This window comes from Cervus elaphus, chromosome 31 (assembly GCF_910594005.1).
Source record: "Cervus elaphus chromosome 31, mCerEla1.1, whole genome shotgun sequence".
NCBI lineage: Eukaryota > Metazoa > Chordata > Mammalia > Artiodactyla > Cervidae > Cervus > Cervus elaphus.
Window position 1 is genome coordinate 44,265,714 of NC_057845.1, and position 19,087 is coordinate 44,284,800.

Consider the following 19,087-nt stretch of genomic DNA (forward strand, 5'->3'; position numbering starts at 1 on the left):
ATAGGATGCCTTCTGCCTCATAAGGAAAGGATGTTTATTATTAACCATATTTTCAATCCATATAACCAAGGATAAAAATTGTCATAAGTAAAATGTTACTTCTAATGCTCAATAAATAAAGGGATAGTATATCTGTTTCTGTTTGTGTAGGGGTACATGTATAGCTCCCAGCCACTTTTTATATTAATAGTAAAGAGTGCATATGTTGAAGGAATATTTGCAAATTTTCAAATTCCTTATGGTTTATGTGATCAAGGTTAATGTTTCTACATTTGTCAAAGTGCCTAGTTCTCAAATTTTGGGGGATAACAAACTGATGTGTTTGCTTTTAACATGCTTATCTTGTGTAAAATTTAGCCTAGGCATTTATAACTAATAATGTTACTCTCTTGCCTAATTTTAAAGTACAAGAGAGACTTATCTATGAGAACCTCTCTGTGAGAAAGAGCTGTAGGGCAAAACTGATTCATCTTTAACTTTGCTGCATATATGCACAAATATTAGATCTGGTATATAGTAGTTCATGTTAGAGGATTAAACTTCAAAGTTTATGGAAAAGCTATTTAGCAATAAGTGTAGCAATGAGCAAAATACAAACCTAGTCTTAGCCTGTTCAGGAAGACTTTGACAGCATTTTAAGTCAAGGATTCCTTTTTTAAAAAAAAAAGTTATCCTTTAAAATGTTTTATTTGCAAATAATATTTCTGGAGAAGGTTTGACAGTGCTCACATCCTCAAATTACATTTAATGTGATTAAAATATTTTTAAAGATGTAAAATTTTATAACACAAATACAAGCTTTAATCTTTTGTCTGAAATACTCTAAAAAGTTTAATGTAATATTAATGCTTTGTCTTTTAGTTTTAAAGGTAGCTTGTCATGCAGACACACCCAGAAAGCTGAAGTTGATATTTTCTACCAGAAGAAAGTAAAGACACAGCAGGTAGGAAAATTAATCCACATAAACAAGCTATGTTACAGAGATTTAAGCCCAGTTATTTTAACTATTTTTTCCCTATGCAAGTTTAGTTATATGGTCAGGAATTGTAGGTATAATGGCAATGATTATTTCTGCAGTATTATATACTTTTTGATGTAAAGAATTGTGCTATGGGTTACAAGAATTTTGATGTTTTGTATTTATGGCATTTGGTTCAGCTGAGGACGTAGAAAAAAAATGATGCTTCAGGATTCATGTATCATGTAACACGCGTTACCTGTTACCTCTTCTTCCTATGCCTGAAACCCAAAAATCTTACCGACTATGGCCTCAGTGTATTTCCCTTCGGCAGGAAGAGGGAAGTACTGGTTTGGTGACAAGTTACTGCCATATCCCAGGAGAAAACCTTCCAGTTTTACATTAGGACTCGGACGCAGGAACTTCAAGAGGATGGAGTCACTTGTGGTATTGATGTGGACCTTCAGGTTTGGCCTTTTACCTAGAGATGGGAATGAAAATATCAGTGGCTGTTACTTTACCTCCTTAGCATCCCAAGACAAATTTGGAGCAAAGGTTAGTGGCGAGAGGCCAACTTACTGGGAAGCGTGGTATCTAGCTACTAAGGATGACGGCGCACCCACCTAAATAGCTAAAACACAGGTAATTTTGAGACCAAAATAAACAGACAATAACATATAAAGTAGTCTAGAGCACCAAAAGGGCTTCCCTGGTGGCTCAGTTGGTAAAGAATCTGCCTGCAATGCAGGAGACCAGGGTTCAATCCCTGGGTTGGGAAGATTCCCTGGAGGAGGAAATGGCAACCCCCTCCAGTATTCTTGCCTGGAGAATCTTACGGACAGAGGAACCTGACGGGCTACAGTCCATGGGGTCGCAAGAGTCATACATGACTGACTAAACCCCCACCATGAGAATGCCAAGCACTGTCTGGTAAAAAGGATCTGAAATTTCTTATTGGCAAATTGAATTACCACACTTTGAAACCCCCAGCCCCCTCGGTGCCGGTCTCCAGCCATAACCCTGTAGGATTTAGTGATTATTTATAGGGTTGGAAAGCGAGGGAGGTGCATACGTTTAGGTTTAGGAGTAACTGAGATGGTGGATTAGATTTTCTAAAAGGAGCAGGGTAGAGAGAACAGATGATTCCTTCTGTTTGGAGATTGCTGGGTCAGTGAGACAACTACATGGAAATGTCCAACAGTAAGGTGACTAAGCGTTATGCTCAGAAAGGGGGCCCAGATCCATCTGAGGGTCATTAGTTTATAAATGATCACTGGATGAACTTCCCTAGAGAGACTGCAGAGGAAGGAGAGAAACCCTGTGTTTTCACGACAGTATTATTATTATTTTTTAACTATGAAGCAACAGGGACAGACAGTCGTACTAACAAAAAGTCTTGACCAAGCAGTAAGGAAACAACACTGTTTTTTTTTCTTTGGGGCCAGAAGAAGCTAAGTTCAAACCACTTTGGCCACATGCGGACCATGGTGCCTCTGACTGATCACTAACCTGTCCTTGTCTTGTTTCCTGATTTGTAAATTACAGATAATGGATAATGATGTCTACTTGGACAGATTGCTGACAAAGGTTAGTGCAAATGGCACCATCTTAAAGCGGACACATAGTAATAGGTCAATAATCGGTTACTTAATCAGGTCCATCCAACACCCTTTAGCCACAGTTTAGAAGTCCAAAGAAAGGCTTTGTTAGGTTTTTATAAATTCATGTCAAAAGAATTTGGCAACAAAACTCAATCTGAACTGTGATGGAGCCACACAGTCCTTTAATCTCACTGAACAGCCAGGGTAATGTAAAACAACACTGATGCTTTACAGCCATACATTAGTTTCTGCTGTTCCACCATGTGAGTCAGTTATACACAGACATGCCCACTCTTTGTAGATTCCCTCTCCACGTAGGTCACCGCAGAGCATTCGGTAGAGTTCCTTGTGCTATACAGTAGGTTCTCATCCGTTATCTATTTTATACATAGTGGTGTCTATACATCAGTTCCAGTCTCCCAATGCATCCCCCCCTCCCTTTCCCTCTTGGCAACTATACGCTTGTTTTCCACATCCGCGTCTCTGCTTCTGCTTTGCAAATAAGTTCATCTGTACTATCTTTCTAGATTCTAATTGTAGAAATTTTAATCCTATAATTAAATGTGCTTAATTAAAGGGTGCTGATCAAGACCCCACCAAAGAGGTTACTTAATACATGGTCTAGGCACCCTAGTACAATTCCAAAATCCAGAGATTTTTCTGAATTCTAAAGCATGTCTGACTCTGAGAGTTTTAGATAAGAGATTGTGGACCTCAATTATTTTCTTTCATTATTTCCCTGGGATTTTACATTTTTTAAATACTTTACCTATTGGGAAGACTATATTTACTTACCTAATAATTCACAGTCCATTTCTCATTAATCAAAGACTTGTATGTATACCAGTCTGCACTCTAAATACCGTGGATGTCCTGAATCCATCACACTAAATTTACATTAGTCCACTCAAAAATCATCCTGGGCCACCTCAATATAGCCACACAGAAGCCTTCCATCAGGCCTTTGAAGAAATAAAAACAGCCCCATCTTGGAGACCAGGCTGTGGGAACCACTCTTACTTCAGTAGCTGGTACTACTAAATCCAGGCATGTACTTTACCAAAATTTGATAAAATTTCTATAATTCTTGGTTCTCTGATTGCTATTCCTACATTTGCAGCAACACTGAAACCCAGAGATACTGAGTGGCTTATCCAAAATCTGAGGAAGCTTCATCCCCAGCTCACCTCATCCAGTTCTCTTACCACACAAGTGACAGGGTGGCCACACCTCCGTCACTCGGCTGGTTAAGTGCAGGGTCAACACCGCATCTTAAGTTCTCACTAGGCTGGATTTTCTGCTCAGTTTTGCTTTTTATTAAATTTATTTTTAATTGAAGAAAACTTGCTTTATAGTATTATGTTGGTTTCTGCCAAACATCAACATGAATCAGCCATAGGTATACCTATGTCCCCTCCCTCTTGAACCTTCCTCCCAGCTGCCTCCCCATCCCACCCTTCTAGGTTGTTACAGAGCCCCAGTTCGAGTTCCTTGAGTCACACAACAAATTCCCAATGGCTATCTATTTTACATATGGTAACGTATGCTTCCATGCTCTTAATTTTGCTGAGAATTTTGTCCTGACTCAATTGAGTACGGAGTAGCTAATCCCCATACTGTAATGTTCAAATTGATGCTAACTGCTAATGTTTTGTCCTAACTTCACAAGATTTTGATAAGGTGTTATAGATAGATAATCTCACATGTGTAACACAGATTTTGGCCAAGCCAATTTTCCCATTCTTAGTTAAATGCCTAGATGAACTCAACAGTTATCCATCTTGCTCAGTGGAATGGAAAAAATCTAAATCAAGCACATGTTCTGCTACCTTGTAAGGTTATCATGTCTCATGATAAATTAAAAAAAAAAAACAGCTGGCCTGTTTCCAACACCTTGTTTGGGAAGACGTGATTAGGAATCTTTATGTACTTTGGCTGCACTCTTCTTGGGCAGAGAGCCAAGAGTCACGACATCATCACATTAGACCTTTGCTCACAGATGTACCATGTTATTCCTCCCCTTGGGAAGTGGGAAGAATGACTGTCCCAATGAGAAAAAGGAAGGCTGTAAACAGAACTACTAACAAAAGTGGAAATGTTATTGCTTCCTCTGCCCAGCATTTTCATAACTCCAGTCTTTCTCCCTTTTGCTAATAATTCATGTCAATAAATACATCAACATCATGTAACTTTCTAAGTTAATTGGCATTTATCTAACCTACTTTCTCCAAAATTCCAACTCATACTACTCTCTAGAGCTAAACCTCTAAAGCTCCTGAGAAAAAAAGCACACAAATAAGCCTATTCTGAAAACAGCACCACAAACTTCATATTTTGAGATTCTCTTCTCAGTTCCTTATGGGAGTTAGGAACTCAAATCCCTTCATTATCTTGCTACGTATGAATACTCTTTTTAAAAAAAAAAAAATTTTGTTCAAGTATAGTTGATTTACAATGTTGTGTTAGTTTCAAATACACAGCAAAGTGAATCAGTTATCCATATAGATATGTACACTCTTTTTAGATTATTTTTCCATATAGGTCATTACAGTGTATTGAGTAGAATTGAGTAGGTCATTATTATCTGGTTACTTCTCAAAATCTCTCATTTGTCTTTGGCTAGTATAAATCTTCTCATATTCTTCAATGCATACAAGACCCTGGCCCTACAGTACGCTCACATTGTCACCCAGCATGGATTCGCTCAACACCCCATTTTCTTACTCATTTATGACCCCACTGACCCTTTTAGAGCTCAGCAAAATGGTTAAGCAATATTTTGTCCTTTTCATCTGAATAAGTTTTTCAAGTGTCCCTTCAAATGAATGTTTGGACTAGTATTTGAGTTTACATGATTAAAAAAATTCCCCGGTATTTTAGGGTAATTCTCAGTGCATCCTATAATAATTTTTAACCTTTGATAAATTTATCTTCACTCTGGGTAGTTCTGGCTTAAAGGTCTGAAACACTAGTCATGTGATAACTTTTATCTTTCAACAATTAGCACAAAAAGTTCAGGTGAATGATTTAAATAGAGATAATTTTTAAAAAGTACAACATGATACAAGCTTAACTAAGAAAACATTCATAAGTGGCATATATATTGCCCAGGAAAGCCTAGGAATACAGAGAAATGGGAACTGAAAGAACATTTTATTGCATCTTAAATGAGAAACAAAACATATACTAATTAAGAGTGAGATAAAATGAAGCATGTGAGCATTTCAGGAAAGCAATACTAGAATGGCTGGAAAAGAAAAAGACTGCATGTTGGCAAAGTAGAACTTTGGATCTATGACAGCTGTTTCTAATCCTCTACAACACTCTAGGGTATCTCTAAGTATTCCAAATGGGGTTGTGAAATTCTAAAAGAAAAAGAATGCCTTTCAAAACAAAATTAGAATTAATCCCCTTTTAGTTTTTAAAAGAAAATACATGCCCTGTGGCATTAAAAACAGGAAGGTGGTGAAATGAGAAAATCAGAAAAAAGAGCGCTACAAGTTCAAAGAACCCTCTGGATCAACCAGAGGAGACAGGTTGCTATTGCTGTAGGCATAGGTGCTGAGCAGACATTTAATGTTGATCCCGGGATTCTGACTGACCATGGCCAGTTTATGCACATGGACATCACCAGATAGTCAATACCAAAATCAGACTGATATATTCCTTGCAGCCATAGATGGAGCAGCTCTATACAGTCAGCAAAACAAAGACCAGGAGCTGACTGTGGCTCAGATCATGAAATCCTATTGCAAAATTCAGACTTAAATTGAAAAAAGTAGGGAAAACTGCTAGACCATTCGGGTATGACCTAAATCAAATCCCTTACAATTATACAGTGGAAGTGAGAAATAGCTTCAAGGGATTAGATCTCATAGACAGAGTGCCTGAAGAACTATGAACTGAGGTTCCTAACATTGTACAGGAGGCAGTGATCAAGACCATCCCCAAAAGTGGGATTGCTGGGTCATATGGCAGTTCTATTTCCAGTTTTTTAAGAAATCTCCACACTGTTTTCCATAGCGGCTGTCCTAGTTTGCATTCCCACCAACAGTGTAAGAGGGTTCCCTTTTCTCCACACCCTCTCCAGCATTTATTGCTTGTAGACTTTTGGAGAGCAGCCATCCTGACTGGCGTGTAATGGTACCTCATTGTGGTTTTGATTTGCATTTCTCCAATAATGAGTGATGTTGAGCATCTCTTCATGTGTTTGTTAGCCATCTGTATGTCTTCTTTGGAGAAATGTCTGTTTAGTTCTTTGGCCCGTTTTTTGATTGGGTCATTTATTTTTCTGGAATTGAGCTGCAGGAGTTGCTTGTATATTTTTGAGATTAATCCTTTGTCTGTTTCTTCATTTGCTATTATTTTCTCCCAATCTGAGGGCTGTCTTTTCACCTTACTTATAGTTTCCTTTGTTGTGCAAAAGCTTTTAAGTTTCATTAGGTCCCATTTGTTTATTTTTGCTTTTATTTCCAATATTCTGGGAGGTGGGTCATAGAGGATCCTGCTGTGATTTATGTCGGAGAGTGTTTTGCCTATGTTCTCCTCTAGGAGTTTTATAGTTTCTGGTCTTACATTTAGATCTTTAATCCATTTTGAGTTTATTTTTGTGTATGGTGTTAGAAAGTGTTCTAGTTTCATTCTTTTACAAGTGGTTGACCAGTTTTCCCAGCACCACTTGTTAAAGAGGTTGTCTTTTTTCCATTGTATATCCTTGCCTCCTTTGTCAAAGATAAGGTGCCCGTAGGTTCGTGGATTTATCTCTGGGCTTTCTATTCTGTTCCATTGATCTATATTTCTGTCTTTGTGCCATATGACCCAGCAATCCCACTTCTGGGCATACACACAGAGGAAACCAGATCTGAAAGAGACACGTGCACCCCAATGTTCATCGCAGCACTGTTTATAATAGCCAGGACATGGAAGCAACCTAGATGCCCATCAGCAGATGAATGGATAAGGAAGCTGTGGTACATATACACCATGGAATATTACTCAGCCATTAAAAAGAATTCATTTGAATCAGTCCTAATGAGATGGATGAAACTGGAGCCCATTATACAGAGTGAAGTAAGCCAGAAAGATAAAGAACATTACAGCATACTAACACATATATATGGAATTTAGAAAGATGGTAACGATAACCCTATATGCAAAACAGAAAAAGAGACACAGAAATACAGAACAGACTTTTGAACTCTGTGGGAGAATGTGAGGGTGGGATATTTCAAAAGAACAGCATGTATATTATCTATGGTGAAACAGATCACCAGCCCAGGTGGGATGCATGAGACAAGTGCTCGGGCCTGGTGCACTGGGAAGACCCAGAGGAATTGGGTGGAGAGGGAGGTGGGAGGGGGGATCGGGATGGGGAATATGTGTAAATCTATGGCTGATTCATATCAATGTATGACAAAACCCACTGAAATGTTGTGAAGTAATTAGCCTCCAACTAACAAAAAAAAAAAAAAAAAAAAAGACCATCCCCAAGAAAAAGAAATGCAGAAAGGCAAAATGGCTGTCTGAGGAGGCCTTACAAATAGCTGAGAAAAGAAGAGAAGCTAAAGGCAAAGGAGAAAAGGAAAGATATACCCATTTGAATGCAGAGTTCCAAAGAATAGCAAGGAGAGATAAGAAAGCCTTCCTCAGTGGTCAGTGCAAAGAAATAGAGGAGAACAATAGAATGGGAAAGACTACAGATCTCTTCAAGAAAATTAGAGATACCAAGGGAACATTTCATGCAAAGATGAGCACAATAAAGAACAGAAATGGTATGGACCTAACAGAAGCAGAAGATGTTAAGAAGAGGTGGCAAAAATACAGAGAAGAACTTTTCAAAAAAGAACTTCATGACCCAGATAACCACATGGTGTGATTACTCACCTAGAGCCAGACATCCTGGAATGTGAAGTCAAGTGGGCATTAGGAGGCATCACTACAAACAAAGCTAGGGGAGGTGATGGAATTCCAGTTGAGCTATTTTAAATCCTAAAAGATGATGCTATGAAAGTGCGGCATTCAATATGCCAGCAAATCTGGAAAACTCAGCAGTGGCCACAGGACTGGAAAAGATCAGTTTTCATTCCAATCCCAAAGAAAGGCAATGCCAAAGAATATTCAAACTACTGCACAATTTTACTCATCTCACATGCTAGCAAAGTAATGTTCAAAATTCTCCAAGCCAGGCTTTGACAGTATGTGAACGGTGAACTTCCAGATGTTCAAGTTGGATTTAGAAAAGGCAGAGGAACCAGAGATCAAATTGCCAACATCTGTTGGATCATCAAAAAAGCAAGAGAGTTTCAGAAAAACATCTACTTTGCTTTATTAACTACACCAAAGCCTTTGACTGTGTGGATCACAACAAACTGTGGAAAATTCTACAAGAGATGGGAATACCAGGCCACCTGACCTGCCTTCTGAGATATCTGTATGCAGGTCAAGAAGCAACAGTTAGAACTGGACATGGAACAATAGACTGATTCCAAATCACGGTCAAGGCTGTATATAGTCACCCTGTTTATTTAACTTATATGCATATATAACATATATGCAAAATGCCAGGCTGGATGAAGCACAAGCTGAAATCAAGACTGCTGGGAGAAATATCAATAACCTCAGACATGCAGATGACACCACCCTTGTGAGAGAAAGAGAAGAACTAAAGAGCCTCTTGATGAAAGTGGAAGAGGAGAGTGAAAAGTTGGCTTAAAATTCAACATTCAGAAAACTAAGATTATGGCATCCAGTCCCATCACTTCATGGCAAATAGATGGGGAAACAACAGAAACAGTGAGACACTTTATTTTGGGGGGCTCCAAAATCACTGCAGATGGTGACTTCAGCTATGACATTAAAAGACGCTTGCTCTTTGATAAAAAAGCTATGACTAAACTGGACAGCATATTAAAAAGCAGAGTCATTACTTTACCAACAAAGGTCCATATAGTCAAAGCTATGGTTTTGCCAATAGTCGTGTATGGATGTGAGAGTTGGACTATAAAGAAAGAAAGCTGAGTGCCGAAGAATTGATACTTTTGAACTGTGGTGTTGAAGAAGACTCTTGAGAGTCCCTTGGATTGCAAGGAGATCCAGCCAGTCAATTCTACAGGAAATCAGTCCTGAATATTCATTGGAAGGAATGATGCTGAAGCTGAAACTCCAATACTTTGGGCACCTGATGCAAAGAACTGACTCATTGGAAAAGACCCTGATGTTGGGAGGGATCGGGAGCAGGAGGAGAAGGGGACGACAGAGGATGAGATGGTTGGATGGCCTCACCGACGCAATGGACATGAGTTTGAGTAGGCTCCAGTAGCTGGTGATGGACAGGGAAATCTGGCGTGCTGATGTACATGGGGCTTCAAAGAGTTGGATACGACTGAGTGACTAAACTAAACTGTGGCCCGTTTCAATAAAACCCTGTAAAGAAACATAGCCCAAACTTAAAATGCTTAGGTAAGCCAGCTAAAGTACCATGGACATCCAGTCGCTGATCTGTGAGAAAGGAGTTACCATCACAACCTGTTCAGTAGCAGGAATTCTTTCATGTCTAATCTCTCTTCATGTTATCTTAACACTTTCAAAAATATTTTAGAATGTGGTACAAATTGTTTATATGAAGTTGGTCAAGTTGATAAAATCATTTCAAGAGAAAAACTTCAAAATAGGAAAGTTATCTTCTCATCTAAAAAGTATCTATTAGTGTAGTAGCAATAAATGCCACAGCCCCCAGCTCTCAATGTTGTAAAGCATTAAATAACAAGTTTGGGAACAATCAGTTAGAATTTATTTCTGCAAGATATTAAGTAAAAGAATAGCTATAGTAATGATGTCAGTAAAATAATGACTAAATTGTTTCAGGATTAAAAGAATAAGCCATATTTCTTACTCATAGCATGTTCTTTCTTTGCACACATTCTATTGACACTGCCAACCTGTTTACTTGCTTAGTCACTTACTTTGTTGTACAAAGTCAAATTTTCTAATACATCAAAATCCTTAAGTCAATTCTCAGCAGTTCAGATATGACACATAGATTTAAAAAACTGATAAAATGGACTTGGCCAAATTTTAGTTTTGAACTTTAAAAGGACTAACAAGAAAAAGAAAAAGCTAAGTGCAGATTGGCAGAAAATATTTGCAATACATTTACCTAATAAAGGACTTGTATCCAGAATATTTAGAAGAATTCTTTCTACTCAATAAGAAAACAGAGCATTTAAGAATAAATGGCAGAAGGTTTGAATACATCCCTCAGTAAAGGAGATGTATGATAACCAACAAGCACATGAAAAGATAACATCAGGGCTGTCCGATGTTTTCAGAAAGGGGTCAAATAGTAAACATTTTAGGATTTGCAGGCTAGATATTCTCTATTGCAGCTATTCAACTCTATCATTGTACTACTAGAGCACCTATAGATGTTATGGAAACAAATAGACATACTTGTGTTCCAATTAAATTGTATTTGTACAAAAATAGGGAGTTGGCTGGATTTGACCCCTTGGTCATAGTTTACCAACTCCTGGTCAACACCCTTAATCTTCAGGGAAATTCAAGTTAAAACCATGGTGAGATACCATATATGTAAAAATGGCAAAAATGAAGACCGCGATAATAAGTGTTATGCAGAGTTTGGAGCAACTGGAATTGTCTGAGCAACATTCCGAGTGTGAACATTAAATATTTCATACAGTTTCACTGTTTGTGAAAGCTCTTGGTTGGTTACCAAATAACCCATCAATTTCATTCCTAGGTATTTACCAGGAGGAATGAAAATATAAGTTTATGCAAAGACTTGTGTGCAGATATTCAAAGCAACACCAAAATGGAAACAAACCAAATGTCCATCACCTGTTGAATGGATAAACAAGTTATAGCTTATTCATACAATAGGATATGAATGGGCAATAGAATAGCATTTCAAGATGATTGAGTCTCTCTGGCCTACCATTATGTCACTGTAGAGTGAGCCAGATCTTCCTCACCTCTGTAACCACCTTATACAGACTCTCCTGATGGGAGGTCCTTCAAGCATCTTGCCATTTACAGCACTGATGAAAGTACTTTTAATGGTGCTTAATATAATTATCCACCATTCAACAAATGGTACATATATAATATCAGCAAGTCCTTTTCAGGCATTACTGTGTTCCAAGAACTGAAAATTGTAAGTTTCAGATGTATTCAATGTTCTTAGTTAGCTTGCAAGTGAAACATTTCAATGCCTTTATGGTCATGAAATTAAAAGACGCTTACTCCTTGGAAGGAAAGTATGACCAACCTCGACAGCATATTAAGAAGCAGAGACATTACTTTGCCAACAAAAGTCTGTCTAGTCAGGGCTATGGTTTTTCCAGTAGTCATGTATGGATGTGAGAGTTGGACTGTGAAGAAGGCTGAGCGCCGAAGAATTGATGCTTTTGAACTGTGGTGTTGGAGAAGATTCTTGAGAGTCCCTTAGACTGCAAGAAGATCCAACCAGTCCATCCTAAAGCAGGTCAGTCCTGGGTGTTCATTGGAAGGACTGATGCTGAAGCTGAAACTCCAATACTTTGGCCACTTCATGTGAAGAGTTAACTCATTGGAAAAGACCCTGATGCTGGGAGGGATTGGAGGCAGGAGGAGAAGGGGATGACAGAGGATGAGATGACTGGATGGCATCACCGACTCCATGGACATGTGTTTGAGTAAACTCCGGGAGTTGGTGATGGACAGGGAGGCCTGGCATGCTGCGATTCATGGGGTCGCAAAGAGTCGGACATGACTAAGCGACTGAACTGAACTGAATTGAACTGATGGTCAGAGCAGCTAATTAAGGAGCTATCAAGATGTCACATCTCAAGTTTATGTGTTAAACAGGGAAAGTTACTATCTGATAACACATTCAAAAGATTCCCCCCAATTCATAGCTGATGGCATAATTTGTGTTTAATTGAACTACAATGCTAACTTATATAAACCATAATTTTAACATGGGACTTGGTGTTGTAACTCTTTGTGACCCCATGGACTGTGGCCCACCAGGCTCCTCTGTCCATGGAATTCTCCAGGCAAGAATACTGGAGTGGGTAGCCATTCTCTTCTCCAGGGGATCTTCCTAACCCAGGGATCAAACCCAGGTCTCCTGCTTTACAGGTAGACTTTTTACTGTCTGAGTCACTGGGGAAGCACAATAATTGAATATTTGCTTTAATTCTTAGGCAGTGAAAAAGGTATTACATAAAAATGGTGCTCAAATGACTCTATCTATCTTGGTACCATGATCAAAGGAAAGATGTTAGAAGAAGAAAGAAAACCATATGGAATTACGTTAATTTTCCTGTGATAGCCACAAGGTAAAAGGAGTAGCCAAGGCAATTAGTTGTCTTCAGTTGTTTCTGATCTTCCGTAGAAATGAGTGGTCTGTAGTCTATAACCTGGCTTTTTCTTACCAATAACCACAACCATCTGAAAGCCAGTGATCTGACTAGAAATGTTGGCAAGAAAAGCATGGCAACTTCAGTTAAATGTTTTAAGGATAGTGAAGATTAACGTTGCTATTAATCAAATGGACTTCCCAGGTGGTGCAGTGGTAAAGAATCTGATGGCAACGCGGGAGACTCAGGTTCGATCCCTGGGTCAGGAAGATCCCCTTGAGTAGGAAATGGCACTCCACTCCAGAATTCTTGCCTGGAAAATTCCATGCACAGAGGAGCCTGGTGGGCTACAGTCCATGGGGTTGCAAAGAGTCAGATGTGACTGAACACACATACAGTATTTAAATACTATTGGGTACTTTTTTTTTTTTTTCCTCTTTCACATATCAGTATGTATTTAAGTTTCTTTTTTTTTTTTTTTATTTTTTTTTTCCAGTGGGTTTGTCATACATTGATATGAATCAGCCATGGATTTACATGTGTTCCCCATCCCGATCCCCCCTCCTGCCTCCCTCCCCATCCCATCCCTCTGGGTCATCCCAGTGCACCAGCCCTGAGCACTTACTTGTCTCATGCATCCAACCTGTGCTGGTGATCTGTTTCACACTTGATAATATACATGTTTCAATGCTATTCTCTCAGATCATCCCACCCTCGCCTTCTCCCATAGAGTCCAAAAGTCTGTTCTGTACATCTGTGTCTCTTTTTCTGTCTTGCATATAGGGTTATCATTACCATCTTTCTAAATTCCATATATATGCGTTAGTATACTGTGTTGGTGTTTATCTTTCTGGCTTACTTCACTCTGTATAATGGGCTCCAGTTTCATCCATCTCATTAGAACTGATTCAAACGTATTCTTCCATTGTGTATATGTACTATGTGAAATCTTAAAAGTACAACAAACTAGTGAATATAACAAAAGAGCAGTAGACTCACAGATATAGGGGACAAATTAGTGGTTACAAGTGAGGGGAGGAAAGCAGGGAGGGGCAATAGATGGGTGGGGAATTGAGAGGTACAAAGCATTAGATGTAAAATAAGCTACAAGGACATATTGTATAACACAGAGAATATAGGAAATACTGTATAATAACCATAAATGGAGCATAACCTTTGAAAGCTGTGAATCACTATATCATACACCTGTAACTTATATAATGTTGTGCACCAACTGTATTTCAATAAAAAAATATATGAAAAGTATAAGAATATATAAGAAAACACCCAGAAAAATCCTGGTTTATATGTATATATAAAGCAAGATTTTTATAAATCTCAGGGAAAATGGCATTTTTTTAAAAATGCAGGGAAAAAATTGTAGTTAAAGTCCCATAAGCCACAAGGAGAGCTGTCCAAGCCAGAGACTGAGGGGCTTTAGATAAAGTCACGACTTGACTTTACATGTACAGAGTCAATGTTAGCGAGAACCTTGCCGCAGGGATCCCGTGATCTCTGCTCCAGCTCTAGCAGAGCAGCCTGTCCGCTGTCCTGTGTGCCGATGGGAGGCTGCAGGCTGGAGGACATGTGCCCACAGGCAACAGCTGCCCTCAGAGTTCGGGAAATAAAAAGTCCAGCTCACCTGGAAAGCTCCCCTGCTAAGCCATTCTCAAAGGATTCCCAGACAGCTAACACTCCCCAGGTGTAAGCTAGTTAACTTTTTGTTAGGCATCATGGTCATCAAGGACACAGAGGATGTTTCCTATTGAATTCAGAAAGAAATGCCATTTTGCCAAAAATCAGAAGGGAAAAGGTTTTCTTCCCAATGGGGCACCTGGTGTCTGTTTGCCCAGCTGTCTGTGTAAGTGATTTCCATTTCAGCTAAAACAACCACAGTTTCCACCTCGGTCAGAATTCCCAGGGCACTGATTCCAGTACTTCACCGTCTGGTGACTTTGGATGACTAAATGAGACAGACTGAACCCGCCAGTGTTGACATTTCAGCACCACTTGGCAGGGCTAATAGTTTTACCAAAGGAGCAAGAATTTCATTACCTACTTTGTAACCCAACCAACAACCCAGCAGGAAAACTACTTTTCATAGACTACCATCTAATTCAAGAACCTCTCATACTTAAGAAGAAATCTTATCCTGAGACATAGACAGTTGTCACTTGCACACAATCCCTTGATCTAATTCTCCCAAAATTAGTCTTTAAAGTCTGAAGCATGCTGAATTTTCTCTTTTTCAGGGGGTGGATGGGAGTAGCAACTATAAGCAATCAATGGCCATGTATTTGCTATATGGGAAGGGTGGCAGTGACAAGGTTCATTTCAAACAACTACAAATTCTAAATAAAATCATTATTTGCTTTGGGGAATCTGGGGAAATAAGTATTTTCACTTATCTGCTTTTCATTTTATCCATTCACTTATGACAAGGTACTAGGCATTAGTGACACCAATTCAAACATGACTTGTCTGATCACAAAAATTGTGCATTCTAGTAAATTAGACACATAAATAAATCAACTATTTCAGTGCAATATGATTAGAACAATTTGTTCAATGCAGCTACAGTACAGAGGCTCTAGATACACTGGAAGGGGTGGACGGAGAGGATATATAACAGAAGTGTTCCTTTAGTTTTGTTAAACTTGTTACAAAAACAGTTTTTATGCCATGTTGTTGCTGATCAGTTACTAAGTTGTAACTGACTCTCTGTGACCCCATGGACTGCAGCACACCAGGCTCCTCTGTCCTTCACTACCTCCCAGAGTTTGCTGAAACTCATATCCATTGAGTTGATGATGCTATCTAATTGTCTCATCCTATATCGTCCCCTTCTCTTGCCTTCAATCTTTCCCAGCATCAGGGGCTTTTCCAATGAATTGGCTCTTTGCCATCAGGTAGCCAAAGTGTTGGAGCTTTTGCTTCAGCATCAGTCCTTCCAATGTATATTCAGGACTGATTTCCTTAAAGATTGACAAGTTTCGTCTCTTTGCAGTCCAAGGGACTCTTCGCGAGTCTTCTCCAGGACCGCAATCTGAAAGCATCAATTCTTTAGTGCTCAGCCTTCTTTATGGTCCAGCTGTCACATCTGTACATGCCTACTGGAAAAACCATAGTTTGACTATATGGATCTTTCATGCCATGAGGATATGCGAAATGCAGGTAAGAAAGTAAATCTCATTTCTCAAAAGAAGACATACAGATGGCTAACAAACACATGAAAAGATGCTCAACATCACTCATTATCAGAGAAATGCAAATCAAAACCACAATGAGGTACCATTACACGCCAGTCAGGATGGCTGCTCTCCAAAAGTCTACAAGCAATAAATGCTGGAGAGGGTGTGGAGAAAAGGGAACCCTCTTACACTGTTGGTGGGAATGCAAACTAGTGCAGCCACTATGGAAAACAGTGTGGAGATTTCTTAAAAAACTGGAAATAGAACTGCCATATGACCCAGCAATCCCACTCTTGGGCATACACACTGAGGAAACCAGATCTGAAAGAGACACATGCACCCCAATGTTCATCGCAGCACTATTTATAATAACCAGGACATGGAAGCAACCTAGATGCCCATCAGCAGATGAATGGATAAGGAAGCTGTGGTACATATACACCATGGAATATTACTCAGCCGTTAAAAAGAATTCATTTGAATCAGTTCTAATGAGATGGATGAAACTGGAGCCCATTATACAGAGTGAAGTAAGCCAGAAAGATAAAGATCATTACAGCATACTAACACATATATATGGAATTTAGAAAGATGGTAACGATAACCCTATATGCAAAACAGAAAAAGAGACACAGAAGTACAGAACAGACTTTTGGACTCTGTGGGAGAAGGCGAGGGTGGGATGTTTCCAGAGAACAGCATGTATATTATCTAGGGTGAAACAGACCACCGGCCCAGGTGGGATGCATGAGACAGGTGCTCGGGCCAGGTGCACTGGGAGGACCCAGGGGAATCGGGTTGGGGGCGGGGGGGGGGGGGGGGGGGGGGGGGAGGTGGGAGGGGGAATCGGGATGGGGAATACATGTAACTCCATGGCTGATTCATGTCTATGTATGACAAAACCCACTGCAATGTTGTGAAGTAATTAGCCTCCAACTAATGAAAATAATTGAAAAAAAAAAAAGAAAGTAAATCTCAAAACCTATTTTGTAATATTTTTTCTGTCCTGCTTTAAACAACTGGTAGAATCTTAATCATTATTTTTAATACATGTTAAAAAAAAAAAGAAATTGAACAGGTCAAGGGACTTAATGAAACTCATTCCTTACTTTTTGTTCTTTCTCTGCTTGATTTTCATGAAAATCCTGGAGGTGATTTTCTTGCTATCTAAAATTATGAGTGATAACAATAGGTTGTCTGGTGGTAAAAAGGATAAGCTCCATGGCAGGGTTCTTTAAGAGGGGCCCTCAATTAGAGCATCAGTATCATGAGGGGACTTGTTCTAAGTATGAATTCTCAGACTCCATTGCACACCTCTTGAATCAGAAACTCGGGACCAGGGCAGTAACCTGTATCTCAACAAGCTGTTTGGGTAGTTCTGATGCATACTCAAGTTTGCGAAGCATTGTTTATGTTGTTGTTTAGTCTCTAAGTCGTGTCTGACTCTTGCAACCCATGGACTGTAGCCTGCCAGGCTCCTCTGTCCACAGGTTTTCCCAGGCAAGAACACTGGAGTGGGTTGCCATTTCCTTCACTATTCATTATTCTTTGCAAATTCTGCGCATCAAAATGAAAGTTAATGGGCTCAATGTCTTTTGAAAGAGATAGCAGACATGCAGTACAGTATGGAGGAAAAAGGACCTCACCCACAAAGTTACATTTCCTATCATGAGAATTGTATGTATATTTTGGTCTTTGAGAAAACTCTTCAAAGTATAGTTTTCTGGGATTATAATTTCTAATATACAAAAGGTAAAATACTTTTAAATGTTAAGAAAAAACATCAATTACATGTCTTTAAATCTTACCAATATATAGAGACTTAAAATGTTAACTCATCTTTGCTTCTATGATAAAAATTTCAAACATAAGAAAAACTGTTAAGAATTGTGCAGTTCACATCCATAGAGCCACCACTAAGAGTCAATGACCAAAGTCCTACTGTACTCGTTTTTTTTTTTTTTTCATTTTTAAGCTGCATTTTATTATAAACATCATACCAGACCTTACTAGTTTTTCCATCTCTCCATACTTCCATCCATCCATCCATCTAACTTTTCAATGAATGTCAAAGTAAGCGTCACTTTAATATGCTTCTCCTAAACACTTCAATCATTAACTACAATTTGATATTTATATTTTTCTTTTGAGATAAAATTTACATGCAAATGAAATACATAAATCTTAACTGTGTATAAGATTTCTTTCCAAATGCCATCATATATATATATATATATATACACACACACACATATATATAAGCCAAACCTGTATTGAGATTTAGAATATTCAACCCAGAAAGTTTCTTCACATCCCTTGTCAGCCCATTCCCACGCCATCTGCCTAGAAACAATTAGTGTTCCGATTTTTACTCCACAGATTAGTTCTGCCTATTCTAGACTTCAGTTAAATAGAATCATACAATACGTACTCTTTCATTTAAGGCTCGTTGCACTCAATGAAATATTTTGGAGATTTATCAGTTTTGTTTCCTGCATCAGTAATTTTTGTTGCTGTTATTTCCACTGAGTAGTATTCAGATAATTATTAAAATCAACATTTTTATATTTTCTAGTGTCTTCACAAAGTATGAACCTCTCTTGATTTACTGATTTTTTTAAAAGATGGTTATATTGTAATACAATTTTCTCTGAGAACAAAGGTAACTTATATATATATATATTTTTTTTTCCTTTCCAGATATTTCTATTATGCTATTTACCAGGTTAAAAAAAAAAACACTATAATCTCTATTTACAATAGACATCCAATCATATGACTTAGGGCTTCCCTGATAGTTCAGTTGGTAAAGAATCCACCTGCAATGCAGGAGACCCTGGTTATATTCCTGGATTGGGAAGATCCCCTCGAGAAGGATAGGCTTCCCACGCCAGTATTCTTGGGTTTCCCTGTGGCTCAGCTGGTAAAGAATCCACCTGCAGTGTGGGAGACCTGGATTTGATCCCTGGGTTGGGA

The 19,087-nt window shown here is 38.8% G+C and overlaps 1 protein-coding gene across 46 annotated transcripts in view; it reads right to left on the reverse strand.

Annotated features, from left to right (window-relative positions):
- Nucleotides 1–19,087, reverse strand: part of LOC122687350 (ABI family member 3 binding protein) — a 277,123-nt gene that overhangs the window by 201,188 nt on the left and 56,848 nt on the right. For all 46 annotated transcript variants that reach the window (XM_043892758.1, XM_043892771.1, XM_043892776.1 and 43 more), the window contains exon 2: nucleotides 1,260–1,439. In XM_043892758.1, coding sequence (XP_043748693.1) covers nucleotides 1,260–1,439 — 180 coding nt within the window. The remainder of the gene's footprint in view (nucleotides 1–1,259; nucleotides 1,440–19,087) is intronic.